The sequence below is a fragment of the Chelonoidis abingdonii genome, chromosome 9 (genome assembly GCF_003597395.2).
Source record: "Chelonoidis abingdonii isolate Lonesome George chromosome 9, CheloAbing_2.0, whole genome shotgun sequence".
Lineage (NCBI taxonomy): Eukaryota > Metazoa > Chordata > Testudines > Testudinidae > Chelonoidis > Chelonoidis abingdonii.
This window is the reverse complement of record NC_133777.1, coordinates 20148623-20163511: the sequence shown is the minus strand read 5'-3', so window position 1 is coordinate 20163511 and position 14889 is coordinate 20148623. Positions and strand designations below refer to the sequence as shown.

The 14889-nt window shown below is 47.5% G+C and overlaps 1 protein-coding gene across 4 annotated transcripts in view; it reads right to left on the bottom strand.

Annotated features, from left to right (window-relative positions):
• The window catches only part of SNX29 (sorting nexin 29), a 459625-nt gene that overhangs the window by 198418 nt on the left and 246318 nt on the right, over positions 1–14889 (bottom strand). The window contains exon 20 of one of the 4 annotated variants that reach the window (XM_032773968.2): positions 7224–7546. The exons of the other annotated variants lie outside the window; for them this stretch is intronic. Coding sequence (XP_032629859.1) covers positions 7523–7546 — 24 coding nt within the window. The 3' untranslated portion in view covers positions 7224–7522. Of the gene's footprint in view, positions 1–7223; positions 7547–14889 lie in introns of those variants that run through there. 4 annotated transcript variants of the gene reach the window in all.

The window sequence follows — 14889 nt, the reverse complement described above, 5'->3', positions numbered from 1 at the left end:
GCTGGACAAGGACACCGCCCCAGGAGCATTCTTATACACAGGTACAAACAAGTTACACATCACTCCCTGACGTATTGAGGTGCAACCCTTCTATGTAGCAAGGTGCAACTCCTAAGGTAGTAAGGTGCCCTCTCACCTTGTACTTTTGGTTTGAACAAAACACACTATCCATCATATTCCCTTTTGGCCCTGTCATTGGATGGGTCGGCCTGTTCCTTGTTATTCTGTGGAATGTTCCAGTATGTGAATGTTCTGATATCTAGTGTTCAGTACCTTTTAGGTACGTATCTTTTTGCAGCATCAGCCCTTTCGTGCCAGCTTCTGTGCGCAGGCCTGCCTCTGGCTCACAGCTTAACTTTACTTTATGTTAGCAAAGTCTTGACATTACTTTAGTTCAGGCCTCAGGCCTCATACGGGCCTCTGATACAAAGGTTTATATTTTAGGGTCTCTCTTACTACATTCCCCACTTTTTGTCTTTTTATGGGGAGGATGTTTACTCATTGTCCAGAAAAACATAATGCACGGACTAAGATAACCAGTGGGCTAAACATGTTATGTGATTATCTTACTTTACCATCCATTCACTCATGCCCATCTGTCTTTTAGTCTTCACATTTCTCGTACGACTGTTAGGCAGATTTTATTATCCAATTATTTTTTAGTCCCTTATGGTGGCTGAAATGTTAGGTCTGGGACCATGACTGAGGAATCTAGTATTATGACTGAGCCTTAGAAGTACTCCCATAATTAATATATATGAATTATATGGATATTGCATATTATTTGTAGTGTGTATGGGCATATATGTATAGTATGTATGTGTACATATGACACCAACTTATATCCAAGCATACCATGTTTTTCTAGTCTGTTAGTGTACTCTGGCCCTTTTACTTGGTGACACAGATAGAAACACACTCTTATTAGGGCATTCCAGTGACCACCTCTCTCATTAGTAGCAGGCTGAGTGTTTTGAAATACTGGATAGGGATTGTGACAGTGTGTCCCACAGTGTATACGAGAAGTAAACAGAATTTGGAGTGTGACACTCACTGAGGCCTTATATATAATATATTTGTAATTAGTTACTACATGTACTGTTCATTCATGTTATAAGTTACCCTTACTGATGGTTGTCACCTCGGGTAAGCTTCACTGGGCAGGAAACAAGCGAGTAGCTTCTCTGTTCCATTGGTGATGTAGATCCAGTTGTTTCTATGGATACTGTTTCCAGATAACCTACTGAACAGACAGTAACCAATTTATCAAATATGCTGTGTTCGAATTAATATTGGTACCAGACACTGAACAAGATTGTTTGAATAACATGTGCCTCAGTTAGGATGCTGTGTCACTGACCCCAAATTATGACTGGTACTAACAGGCAAGTTGTTTACCCAATTGTAGTTATTATGTAACTTTCGTTTCTTACCAATTTGTTTTTTCCTTGCCTTCATGTTGTTTGCTGCCATTTGTTGTTGATTTTTACTGTGTGTTGCTTAAACAGTTTAGCAAGGTTATACACATGGTACGTGTTGTACAGCAGTACAATGATAATACAGTAGTACAGCAATAATACAGTTGTTTTTATGCAGTAACCAAGTTGAAATTAAATGACAGTTTTCCTGGTCCACTAGTTGGTGTTTAGCTGATTGTTAACTTAATTGTCTACATATGGTAAGTAGAGGTGTATTTGACCAGTCTCTTATTTATAAAGCGCTTCATTTTTCTTTTCTTGATGTTTATACGTAGAAGGGTTGCACTTCAATACGTCAGGAGTGATGTGTAACTTGTTTGTACCTGTGTATAAGAATGCATCCCTGGGGCAGTGTCTTTGTTCAGCCAAGGGGGCAGTGGAAAGTCCTGCCACTGACTGAGCTGAGTCCATTGCCAGGGGGCACATACTTGTAGTATGTCCTGTAGAGTAAAATCTAGAAGGAACTATCATTGTGCCTCGTTTGACAATAAACCTGGCAGAAGTGCCTTCGTACCTTACTAGACTCTGTGGTCATTGGGAGTTCTCTCGGGATCTGCTGTGTCAGCTATCTTCGAAGAGCTGGGGCAGCACACAGAGGGAACACACGCACGCAGCCAAGTGATCTCAGCACTGAACAGAACAGAGCACCACACCAGTAGATCTGACACAGATGACCAAGGACTATGATTACAGCCCTTAATTTGTTCAGAGAGCACATGAGTAGGCTGGTTTTCTGTAAGGGCAGATATATGCAGCATAAGCTAAAGGAGGGATGGTGTCTGAGATTGCATCTTGACCACATTGTACTGTACCATGTGTAGGGTTGCCAACTTTCTGACTGCAGAAAACCAAACACCCCTGCTCTACCCCCTTCCACAAGGCCCCGCTCCTGCCTAGCCCCTTCTCCAAGGTCCCTCCCCCACTCACTCCATTTCCCCCCATCACTCTTTATCCCCTACACTTGCTCACTTGCTCAGTTTCACCAGGCTGTGGCAGGGGTTGGGGTGTGGGAAGGGGTGAGGGCTCTGGCTGGGGGTGCAGGATCCAGGGTGGGGCCAGAAATGAGGGGTTCAGGATGTAGGAGGGGGCTCTGAGCTGGAGTTGGGGTGTGGAAAGGGGTGAGGGCTCTGGCTGGGGGTGCGGGCTCTGGGGTACAGCCAGGGCCAAGGTGTTCAGAGCTCGGATGCAGAAGGGGGCTCAGGGCTGAGGCAGAGGGTTGGGGTGTGGAAGAGGGAGTGGGGTGCCGACTACGGGAGGGAGCTCAGAGCTGGGGCAGGCAGCTGGGTTGCGAGAGGGGATGCGGGTTCCAGGAAGGAGGTGGGTGTGTGAGGGATCTCAGGGCTGGAGAAGGGGGTTTGGGGTGTGGTGCAGGCTACAGGTGGTGCTTACCTGAGGCAGTTCCCAGAAGTAGCGACATGTCCTCTGGCTCCTAGGTGCAGTGGCGGCCAGGGAGGCTCCATACACTGCCCTCACCCACAGGCACCGCTCCCGCAGCTCTCATTGACCATGGTCCCAGACAATGGGAGCTGCAGAGCTGGCTCTCGGGGTGGGGACAGCAGGGACAGTGCTTAGGGGCCACAGGGACATGCCAGTTGCTTCCAGGAGCCACGCAGAGCCAGAGCAGGTCGGGAGCTTGCCTTAGAGCTGCTGTGCCGCCTACTGGACTTTTAACAGCCAAGTCAGCAGTGCTGATCAGAGCCACCAGGGGTCCTTTTTCAACTGGTCATTCCAGTCAAAAACTGGACACCTAGTAACACTGTGTAGGCCTGGCTTGATGTGAGTAATTAATCATGAGGAAGTTCTCACTTTTTGGACAGCAGAATTAGGCCGGTAACTAGATCAGCAGGCTGAACATGCAATGTTTTTGCTAATATAAGTAAATAGATCTGTGAGTTAAAAAACAGAATGTTTTAGCTCGCTAAGATAAAAAGGGGGAACAGCCAGGGAACAATTTACTAAGAACAAAATGACAGTTGAAAAGAGAAGCTGGGAGCGCAAAAATGAGATAAAGTCGAACATGGACAGCATGTGGACAAAGCACGTTTTACAGGGCTTGGTTACTGTAAAGTAACCAAGCCAATCCTAAAACGCATGCTTGAATGTACAACGAATATAACATGATGTGTAAACCTGAAGTGGGTTTCTGTGTAACATTGGATGTGTGGTATACCCTGTACCTACTTCTTCCATTTGAGCCTAATCAACTCAAATCAATCAATCAAATTAACTACTGTACGATCAGATCTCTGGGGAAAATTGAAAGAAAAAACAGAACTCTGGTGAACAAACCCATTTGTTCTTGAGAGCTTTAGACAGCAAGCTCACTGCCATTCATTCAATATAGCACAATAATAGCAAGTAATTTTTAAAAACTCCTGATTTTTAGTCCCATAACTCATAATGAGCCTAAAGTCATATACAAAAAGATGATTACTATTGTACTAGTGAGGGATTCAAACTACTCTGTGTGGGCAATTGGGAGCTGTTGAAACCGTATACTACATGATCTGAGCAAGATCACTACACCCTGAGCTTAGCTTACACTGGGTTTTATTTGGTTTCTCTGAGCAGAGGGTGGAGTGTTAAAGAGAGATAAAGGGAGGGAAGACTGGATAGAGACATTAAAAAGGGCAGCTGTGAGAATGGTTTGGGGTTTTCCCTCCCAACTCAGCACCAATAACTAAGGCCAGGTCTACACTGCGACTTTAAATCGGTTTAATGGCCGATATACCGATTTAACGCTGTATCCGTTCACATGACGTCGTCATTAATATCGAGTTAAACGGCTCCTTAAATCGATTTCGGAACTCCTCCCAAACGAGAGGAGTAGCGCTAAATTCGATAGCGATAACTCGGATTAGGGTTCGTGTGGACGGAAATCGACGTTATTGGCCTCCGGGCGGCATCCCAGAGTGCAGCACTGACCGCTCTGGACAGCAATCTGAACTCGGATGCAGCGGGCAGGTAAACAGGAAAAGCCCCGCGAACTTTTGCATTACATTTCCTGCTTGCCCAGCGTGGAGCTCTGATCAGCACGGCTGGCGATGCAGTCTGAAATCGAAAAAGAGCTCCAGCATAGACCGTACGGGAGATACTAGGTCTGATCGCTGTATGGGGAGACAAATCTGTTGTATCCAGCTCCGTTACAGAACACGAAATGCCAAAGCGTTTGAATAAAAAACTCCAGGATACACAGCGCTGCGTGACAAGCGTAACGGGAAGCCAGAGACTCAAATGGACGCTCATGAAGGGAGGGAGGGGGTACTGAGGACTCCAGCTATCCCACAGTCCACAGCAGTCTCTGAAAATTATTTGCATTCTTGGCTGAGCTCCCAATGTCTGTAGGTTCAAACACAGTGTCTGGCGTGGTTCAGGGAACAGCTCCTCAGTTTATTTCCCCCCACCACCACGTGAAAAAAAAAAGGGAAAGATTGCTGTGCTATGGCGTTTGCTCAATGCACTCCGCGAAAAAGGCGCCAAAGGGTTGTCTGCTGCCTTCACAAAGGGAGGGGTGAGGCTGTACCCAGCACCACCCGGGGCAGTGTTTTCTGCCCCATCAGGCACTGTGCTCTCAACACGGAAGTGGGAACTATGGGATAGCTGAGGAACAGCTACCCACAGTGCACCGCTCCTGAAATCGATGGTAGCTTTGGACCATGGACGCAAACAATCGATTTCGGGATCCCACTGTGGACGCGCTAAACCGATTTTATTAGATCTGTTTTGTAATATCGGTTTAAGCTAATTCGAAATAATCGTGCAGTGTAGACGTACCCTAAGATGAGGACAAAGAGTGAGGGTTCTTGGTGCATGTTAGCTTTTATAGTGTTTAGTAAATCCATATCAGTCAGATGTAGTCTTGAAAATACCATCCACATTTTAGATGTTTTTCATGGCTGAAATGTACACTTGCTAAAGCCCATATCAGAGCCAAATGGCATTCCTAAGGCACTTAATGCATAGTTCCAAAATCCTGATTTCAGCTGAGATCTCCCTGAAAAGCTGGGATTTGGAATTAAGCACTTCTCACTATCCCTGCTATATCATGAGATGGTAGGTCATGAGATATCAGACCTTAAAATTGCAACAAAAGGGTGTATAGAAAAACTATATTAGATTAGGGATTTCTGATATGAATTAGCTGAAAATTCTCTCTCCCTGGAAGGCCTGTACAGATAAACTCATGTCACAGTATTATGGCAACCTGCCTTTCCAGGTCGCAGGCTATGAAAAAAGAGTTCCAAGAAAAACTGTAATAATGCTTATGAAATGCTCACAAGGTGGGAAGGTCCCAGAGCCCAGACTCTCTCCAAGCCCAGGTGACTTAGTTTTTTAGCTCTATAGCCCAAGCCCCACAAGCTCAAGTAGCTGAAATGAGTCAGTCACAGGTATTTACTTGCAGTGTAGACATACTATCAGATACCGCCTTTAACTCTTTGCAACTTCCAGTATCTCTCTGATGCCATTTGTGAATGTTAGCATTATGGAAGTATTACCTGCTGATTCTGTCTACCCCTTCCATGACAGTGCTCCTAGAGAGGCAGAGATTGCAAGAGCCCTCACACTATCCTGTGCTAGAAAACAACTGTTTCAGTTCATGGCAGAGCTGGCTCTAGGCACCAGCCCTCCAAGCATGTGTTTGGGGCAGCACTTTCTAAGGGGTGGCAAACTCTCCCCTCGCACTTTTCTTTCTTTTTTTTTTTTTTTTTTTGCTTGGAGTGGCAAAAAGCCACTTGCCCTGTCAGCACACGAGCCGGGATCCGCGCCCCCTGCCCAGCCCGGCAGCTCCCTGCACAGCCCACTCAGGCAGGGAAATGCTGTGCCGCCCTGGGGAGATTCAGAGCGGCAGTGGCAGCAGGACCCCTCCTCCCTCCCTGAATCCCAGGCCCCGCTTCCCTCCCTCCCCTGCTCCTCACACACTCTGGAAGCCCCTCTTGCCGCCGCCGCAGCCCGCGCTCGGCTCCAGGGCCGTGGCTGCGGCGGCGAGAGGGGCTCCCGGAGTGTGTGAGGAGCCGGGGAGGGAGGGAAGCAGAATCCCCTGGAGCCGAGCCTGGGCTGTGGCAGTGAAAGGGGCTCCTGGAGTGTCTGAGGAGGTGAGTGGCCAGCTGGGCTCGTTGGTGCTGAGCAGGTAGCCCTGCAGCCGGAGATCCTCACCTTCCCGCCCACCAGGGCTGGGCCAGGGCATGGTGAGACTGAAGAGCAGCAGGTCCAGGTGGCTCTCCAGGTCCTCAGCCGCCAGCATGTCGGGGGTGAGGGCGATGAGCACGAACTGATCCACCTCAGCCACCAGCAGCACTGCGAAGCCCAGGGAGGGGGCCGTGTTCTCCATGCTACACCACAGCTGCACCGCCACCTGGAAGTACTCCCGCTCCGTGCCACCCAGCAGCTCCACCCGCATGGGGATGGAATCGTGGCTGGGTCAGGGCTCGGCCGCCATGTGCTGGTAGCGGATCCCACGTTTGGGGGGTGGGGAGCCTAGTGCTGGGGCGGCAGGGGGTGTGGGTGGGTGCGGGAGAGAGAACCCAGTGCTGCGGTGGCGAGGGGGTGGCACTGGTGTGTGTGGGGGGAGCCCAGCATAGAGGGAGCCAGCCAAAAATTTTTTTGCTTGGAGCGGCAAAAAACTAGAGCTGGCCCTGGTTCATGGGGGGCTGTGAGTGCAAGAATGAGATTGAAACACAAGGTCCTCTGGGAGAGATATGCCAATTTGGAGTGCCTGGGAGGCCTTTAGGAATAGGACTGCAAGTTGCCATGATCTTTATTCTCATACATGTACACAGGCATGATTAACACACGTTAATCCTGATATTCTGAACACCACCTTCTGGTAACTCTTGATGCAAATTTTCTGTGTAATAATTATCAAGAGTCCATGTTAGTGAAAAACAGTATTAACAGTCCAACTTTTAAAAGCAATTTCTCAAACGTTGAGGATGCTGAAGGAATGAACACTATGCAATTTGTGCACAGGCAAATTCATCCTGCAAGTAAGAAGTGTGTACATTTTAGCCCCTTTTCCCAAATCTCCATACTATGATCCACTGCTGCTATTTCCAAACTGTATATTTACCCTATGTGAAACATAAAAAGAAAAGATCACTGCCTTCTGTAGGACAAAGATAAGAATTTAGGCTTTGCAATCATGTGTATTCTGCTTACCTTGCATGCATTTCAAAATGTATACTCAATTATCAAGTTAAAAGGCGAGTTTGAATGTGCAATATATACAAGATAACAATAATTTATTATTTTGTAGGGTATGTCTTAACCAGGATTCCCTCTAATTTTTTACATCCATGTGTGGAATGACTTTTGTGCATATAACAAAAGTCATGTGGTGGGGGTGAGGGTGAGGGGTTTGGCGTGTGGGAGGGGGCTCAGGGCTGGGGCAGAGGATTGGGGAGTGGAGGTCTGAGAACTCTGGGGTGGGGCTGGGGAATGAGGGGCTCAGGGTATGGGAGGGGGCTCAGGGCTAGGGCAGAGTGTTGAGGTGCAGGAGGGCGTGGACTCTGGGGTGGAGCTGGAGATGAGGGGTTTGGGGTGCAGGAGGGGGATCAGAGCTGGAGCAGAGGGTTGGGGTGCAGGAGGTGCAGGCCCTGGGGTGGAGCTGGGGGAGAGGTGTCTCTCCCCAGCTGCGGCAGCTCCAGCAGGGCTGGGCCAGGCCAAGGGAGAGGCTCCTCTTCCCGGCAGCTCAGGTGGACCTGGGCCAGGCAGGACCAAGGGAGAGGCTCCTCTCTCCTGGCACGGTAAGTCCAGGGCAGGTCCACGCTGGGGCTGCCAAGGAGGGGCGCCTCTTCCTGCCAAGGCACATCTGCGCCGGGGCCGACAGGGAGAGGAATCTCTTCCCGCGGCAGCACAGAGCCCCTGCTTGGGGCTTAATAGGCAGCTGCGTGGCTGCGCAGCTTAGAGGGAATTTAGGGCCTAACAATTTAAAATATCCAGCTATCATTATAATTACCCTAAATTAATTCTCAAACTCTGAAGAAATTTTCTGCTCACCTGTCCTTCTCTATATGTTAGCAACGCTAAGGGTATGTCTACACTACAAACCTAAGTCGACCTATATTAGGTCGACTTACAGCCACCGGAGTAGTTACTGCACTGGTGCATGTCCACATTAACGTTCTTGGGTCGGTGGTGCACGTCCTCACCAGGAGCCTGGGCTTCAGATCCCAGCTGGGAGCAGGGTCTGAAGCCCCCTAGGCTTCTCACCCCATCTCCCAGCCAGGAGCAAGGGGAAAGCCCTCCAGGCTTCTCACCCCAGCTCTCAACCAGGAACATGGTCCAGCCACCCAGCCCTTGAGCAGAGTGGGGCTTTCTTGTCAATTTCACGACTCCTGCCATGAAATTGACAAGAAAGGGATGCAGTGTCTACACAGACTGTGCGTTGCCCTAACTAGACTGACACAAGCCTTAGGCCTCTCATGGATGTGGAGTTATTCTGTCAGCGTAGCATGGGACTTACATAGGTGGGATGAAGGCTGTAGAGTAAAAACGGACATAATTTGGTGAACATAAGCTGCCTTATGTTGACCTGTGTAGTGTAGGCCAGCCCTAAAATGGCCAGCTTTTAGCTGATTTAATTTAAAGGAAAACTATAAAACTTATTAAGAACCTGTTGACAGTTATATTCCATTACTATTATGTAGAGCTGGTTTATGGGAGCATTCCTCTACCTAATGAACACAGAAAGGATTATTTTATTATTTGCTTGGCAGCTGTAACAGGAACACTCTTGAAAAGACATCTCTAACAGTTTTTTTAAAATGTGTATATAAAGAACATTATACCTCTCACTCTTCTTTTGTTAGAACGTTAAATATATAGTTAAGGTTGAATTCCCCATCATCTAGATGCAAGGGAGTAATGCCAGGGATCCTTATTGCAGTGAAATACCCAATTCATAGAAATAAAATAGTCAGAGATGTGATTGTGGTGAGATGGGATTCAGATACATTATCTTCATTCCAATGCACATAACTAATGAGAGCAGCCTATGGTTGCTGGGTTGGGGTTTTCTCTCCATTTTCTTCTCAGAGTTGGGAGGCAATATCTAGGTAGGAAGGAAGGCAGACACCAAGCTAGGAGTACATGCTGCTAGGTATAGAATTTCTGATAAAGTGACCAGAGATGGAGAAATATTAGTGAGGCAAATGTTTCACAATAAAAAGTGAGAACTAATTCAGCTGTCTGAATAGCAATGGCGTTCATGTTTCTTGGGAAATTTAACATCTTACCATCTGTGGTGATGTGCAAAAATAAAATAAAATTATGATCAGACTCAATATTGTAGAAATACTAGGGTTTTTTGCATGGAATAGATATACAAGTGTGAGGTTACTTAGTTAAACTACATTAAACCTACACATTTAAATGAAAACCACCCATTATAGATAGATGTTTGCATTATGGACTTAAATTCCATTTGCTGAAATTTCAGAATTTCCCAAATCAAATATTGCCATCATGATTAAGTTTCTTCGTATTTTCAGAAGCTACAGACCTAGCAGGTATAGTGGTACTTCCTCCAAAGCAGAATTGCACATATGCCTGATTCATTACTTTTTGGAGTCCCTCACCAAAAGGTCATGTCCATAACAAACACGATTATAATAATTTCCCAACTTCACAGATTGTGGTGAGGGACAAAGAACTCTGCATTACTCAGCTTAAATGATAAACTGCTTACAATGATATTTAAAGCAATACAGCATACTAAATTACATTTGCTTTTATGTTTCTATACATTTATAGATTGATAGGTGTTTAAAGTAGATCTAGATACAGAATAAATTGCATCATGGAATGGGCCACCCACATACCAGAAGAGAACCTGCTTCAATACAGAAATAAAATCCCCACTGACTACACACCCCAAGCTGTCATCTATCACCCCACACTAGAACACATATGGGGCATCATCAAACAATTACAACCCATACTCAATGGGGACCACAGTCTGAAAGAAATCTTTCCTGAACCTGCCTCTTCTGGCTATCAAGCAACCCCGCAACCTTTCTACGCTCGTCGTCAGAAGCAAACTCCCCACAGACCAGGACACACCAACTAAAAGTGGCTATAGACTCTACCACAACAACAGATGCAAAACCTGTGGACATATCTCCACTGCCACAAAGATCCCTGATAACAACTATGTGGGTGAAACCACATAATCACTATGCTCTCAAATGAACTCACACATATAAAAGACAAAAACACCATATTCCCTATAGATGAACACTTTTCACAAGTGATCACTCTATATCTGACCTATCAGCCTTCATCCTCAAAGGAAACCAGCACAATATGTTCAAAAGACAAGCCTGGAAGCTTAAATTCATAACTCTGCTAGACGTTCAAAATTATGAACTGAAGAGAGACATTGGATATATATCTTATCACAACAATCTATGACTAACCAACCACCTCCACCCAAGCTATTTTTTCCCTTTTCTCATTATGAATGGGGAGCTGTTAATGGGCCACTTCACCTTGAATGGTCCCCTGAAATATGTATTAACTACTTATGCTAAACTATCTGTTCCACTCTATATTTAGCTGTGCCACTGTGAGTACATTTCTCAGACCTGAAGAAGAGCTATGTGTGAGCTCAAAAGCTTATGTGTCTCACCAGCAGGAACCTGTCCAATAAAAAATATTACCTCACCCACCTTGTCTCTCTGATATCCTGGGACTAATGTGGCTACATCACCACTGCATACAATTAGGTACTCAAGCAATCTTACCATTTCTTTTAGAAGCGTACTTAGGTCAGGGATCAGCAACCTTTGTCACGCAGCTCGCCAGGGTAAGCATCCTCGTGGGCCAGGCCGGTTTGTTTACCTGCCACGTCCACAGGTTTGGATGACTGCAGCTCCACTGGCCGTCGTTCGCCACTCCAGGCCAGCGGAGGCTGCCGGAAGAGGCGCGGGGTGAAGGATGTGCTGGCCGCGGCAGGTAAAAAGACTGGGGCAGCCCGCCAGGGTGCTTACCCTGGCGAACCACGTGCCAAAGGTTGCTGACCCCTGACTTAGGCTATGTCTACACTACAGACCTTACAGAGGCACAACTGTACCGCTGCAGCTGTGTCACTGTAGGGTCTCCCATGTAGCCATTCTACGCCGACAGGAGAGAGCTCTCCTGTTGGCATACTTAAACCACCCCCAACTAGCGGCAGTAGCTATGTCAGTGGGAGAGCACTGACAGCTTTGTCAGCATCTCCTGCTGACATAGCACTGTCCACAGAGTTTTTTTCACAGCCCTGACCAACAAAAGTTTTACCAAAAAAAGTGCTTATGTTATGTGCTGACGAAGTGGGTATTCACCCACGAAAGCTCATGCTCCAAAACGTCTGTTAGTCTATAAGGTGCCACAGGATTCTCTGCTGCTTTTACAGATCCAGACTAACACGGCTACCCCTCTGATATTATTTGCAGAATATGTTTTTCATAGAGAACACATAATTTACATTATTCCTTTTTTCTGGATTTAATCTAAGGATAATTAACATCTGAATTGTAATTTAATTTTAAGAGCAATTAAATGTACGTACATAAATAATTTCTTAAGTATTTTGGTATAATACATTATCAATACTTGAAGTTTCTTTTGGTCCTTTGGTGGTAAAATAATTGCTAATTAAAATCTATTCTTTTTCTGATAGTGCAAGGTAATTATGCTGTAAAATACGGATACTTCAATATGTATTAATTTAATAATTTTCAAAAACTTAGTACAGATACTAATAAGTATTAGTATATACTTGGGGATGTTATACTTCTACATCACTAAAACATTCTTTGGAAAAGGGTGCTATGTATTTTCTATATAAACTGCAGTTCAAAAAAGAAATATGACCTTGGAGCTTAAATTCACAAATGTGTTAGACACTAAAAATCAGACTTAATAAACACACTGAATTTATGGCTGATTACTGCAATCTGTAACTCTCCTTTGTGCTTTGAATGCAGAAGCGTTAACAGCCTACTTCACCTTAAATGGTCTCTTACAACCATAGGCGGCAGGTTATATGGGCTCCAGGTGCCCCAGCACCAGGAATATTCAGGGCTGGGGGCTGTGCTCCACCAATATCTGGAGCTGGATTTCTACCCTGGCCCTGCCTGGAGTGGTCACTGGCCCCTGCCACCACCACCACTCCCTGCCCTGGGGCATCCCTCCTCCCACCCAGTAGCACAGTGGGGGCGAAGCAGCCACTCCCCTCTTAGCACATTTCCAAAATCGACATCTTTCCAGGCAGTCAGCACTGGGCTGGCTCTCTGCTCTGCACCACCCTACTGCATCCCCAGCTCTGCTCGCTGGCTCCCGGGCTGCAGGCGTCGGCTGGTTGCTGGCTCCCCGGGGGTGAGGAGGAGGAGGCGCCCGCCCGCAGCTGCCTGACTCCCTAAGCCGGGGTGGGCTCTGCTGGGAGGGGAAGGGCTGGCAGTGCAGCCCCCCTAGTGTGGCAGGGGACTGAGGAGCAGCAGCCCCTTTGGTCCCAGGCAGCTCCGTGCAGAGCAAGGTGGCTCTGCAGCAGGGAAGGGGGCTCTGAAGCCCAGCTGGTGCCAGTGGAGAAGGAAGGAAAACAGAGGGAGGGGGGATGTTTTTTTCTCATAGTCTCTCTTCAGCGGAGGGGGCTGAGGGAGCAGCAGGACCAGGAGGCAAAGGAGCGACTTTGGGTTATTGCCCCCCCATAGTTACCTCCCCCCCCAGTGCTGTGCCTGGGGCTGTGAAACTGTGCTTAGTGCAGCTTGTGAAGGAAGGAGGGGTAAAGGTGCTTTAAGGTGCCAGTTATTTCTCCTCAGTCTCACTGCTGACTAGCTGCAGACCCAGTGCTCAGAATTCAGCAATGTTCTCAGAGACTGTACAGAGCTCTATAGAGTTTTCAAATGCCTGCTAAATGCTTCAGCTATGCCACCTTCTCACTCAGCTACATCCTGAATAGTGATGACTTGGAAGGGGTGTGTGTAACAGATGCCAATTTGAGGTGAATAGTCTCTTGGCCAGATTCTACTGGGTTTATGGTGCTTTGTGCTACGGACTGGAGCAAAGTGGTTGGTGGATAACCAGGAATCTGGTTAATAATTGTTCTCTAAATTCAGCTTTCTTCTCTCTTTCTCTCTCTGTGAATTATCCCTAATTCATAATAGTAGTGTGCAAGCTGACTGGATAATGGTAATAGCATAATCTCTTGTTACAGCATTGTAAATCCTACTACCTGATTAGTAATTGGATATGTTGGGTGGCACCTTTTTTTATGTGTTCGCTCCCCCTAATGTTAGAACCTGGCTACACCACTGCGGAGGGGAGCTTCCTAGACCTGAGCAGCTGGGGCTTGGGTGAATTTTGTGAGACCCTGCCCCCTGCCCCCCAGGCACCACCCTGCAGTCCCCACTCCTGCACCATGCTGGGCAAGGGGCAGCCCTATCCCCAGTGAGGCTATGGTGAGGGGCAGCAGCAGGGGAGGCCACACGTGATGGCAACGCTCCCCCCCGGTACCTACCATAGGGGAGGCGAGTGGGCTTTCTGGACCTGAGAGGGGCCCTAGGAGCATGTGCAATGACTGGAGCCGGGGAGAGGAGGGGTCCCTCCCCTGGAGCTTGCAGCTGCCTGTAGGGAAGGGTGGGGGGGAGTCCTCTCTGGCCCTAGCCCTAGGGCAGCCTGTCTGCACCCCAAGTTCCTTATCTTCAGCCCTGCCCCACCCCAGAGCCTGTGCCCCCAGCACCCCAACCCTGAGCCCAAGCCCTGAGCACCCTCTTGCACTGTGAACCCCTCATTCCCAGCCTCACCCCAGAGTCTTCACCTGAGGGGAAAAACACGCAACTTAAATTTGGTGGTCAGTTTAGAGTATCATAGAATTTCAGGGTTGGAAGGGGCCTAAGGAGGTCATCTAGTCCAATCCCCTGTTCAGAGCAGGACCAATTCCCAACTGAATTATCCCAGCCAGGGCTTTGTGAAGCCGGGCCTTAAAAACCTCTAAGGAAGGAGATTTCACCATCTCCCTAGGGAACCCATTCCAGTGCTTCACCACCCTCCGAGTGAAAAAGGGTTTCCTAATATCCGATCTAGACCTCCCCCACTTCCCTGCAACTTGAGCCCATTACCCTTGTTTCTGTCCATCTGGTTGACCACTGAGAACAGTCTAGATCATCCGTCTTGGAAAACCCTTTCAGGTAGTTGCAAAACAGCTATCAAATCCCCCGTCATCCTCTCTTCTGCAGACAAACAATCCAGTTCCCTTACCCTCTCCTCAACAAGTCATGTGGCTCCAGCCCCCTAGATCATTTTTGTTGCCTCCACTGGACTCTTTCGCAATTTTTCGCACGTTCTCTTGTAAAGTAATGCCCAAAACCGGACACAAGTACTTTGCTAGATGAAGCCCTACCAATGTCGAATAGAAGGAATGGTTCACATCCCT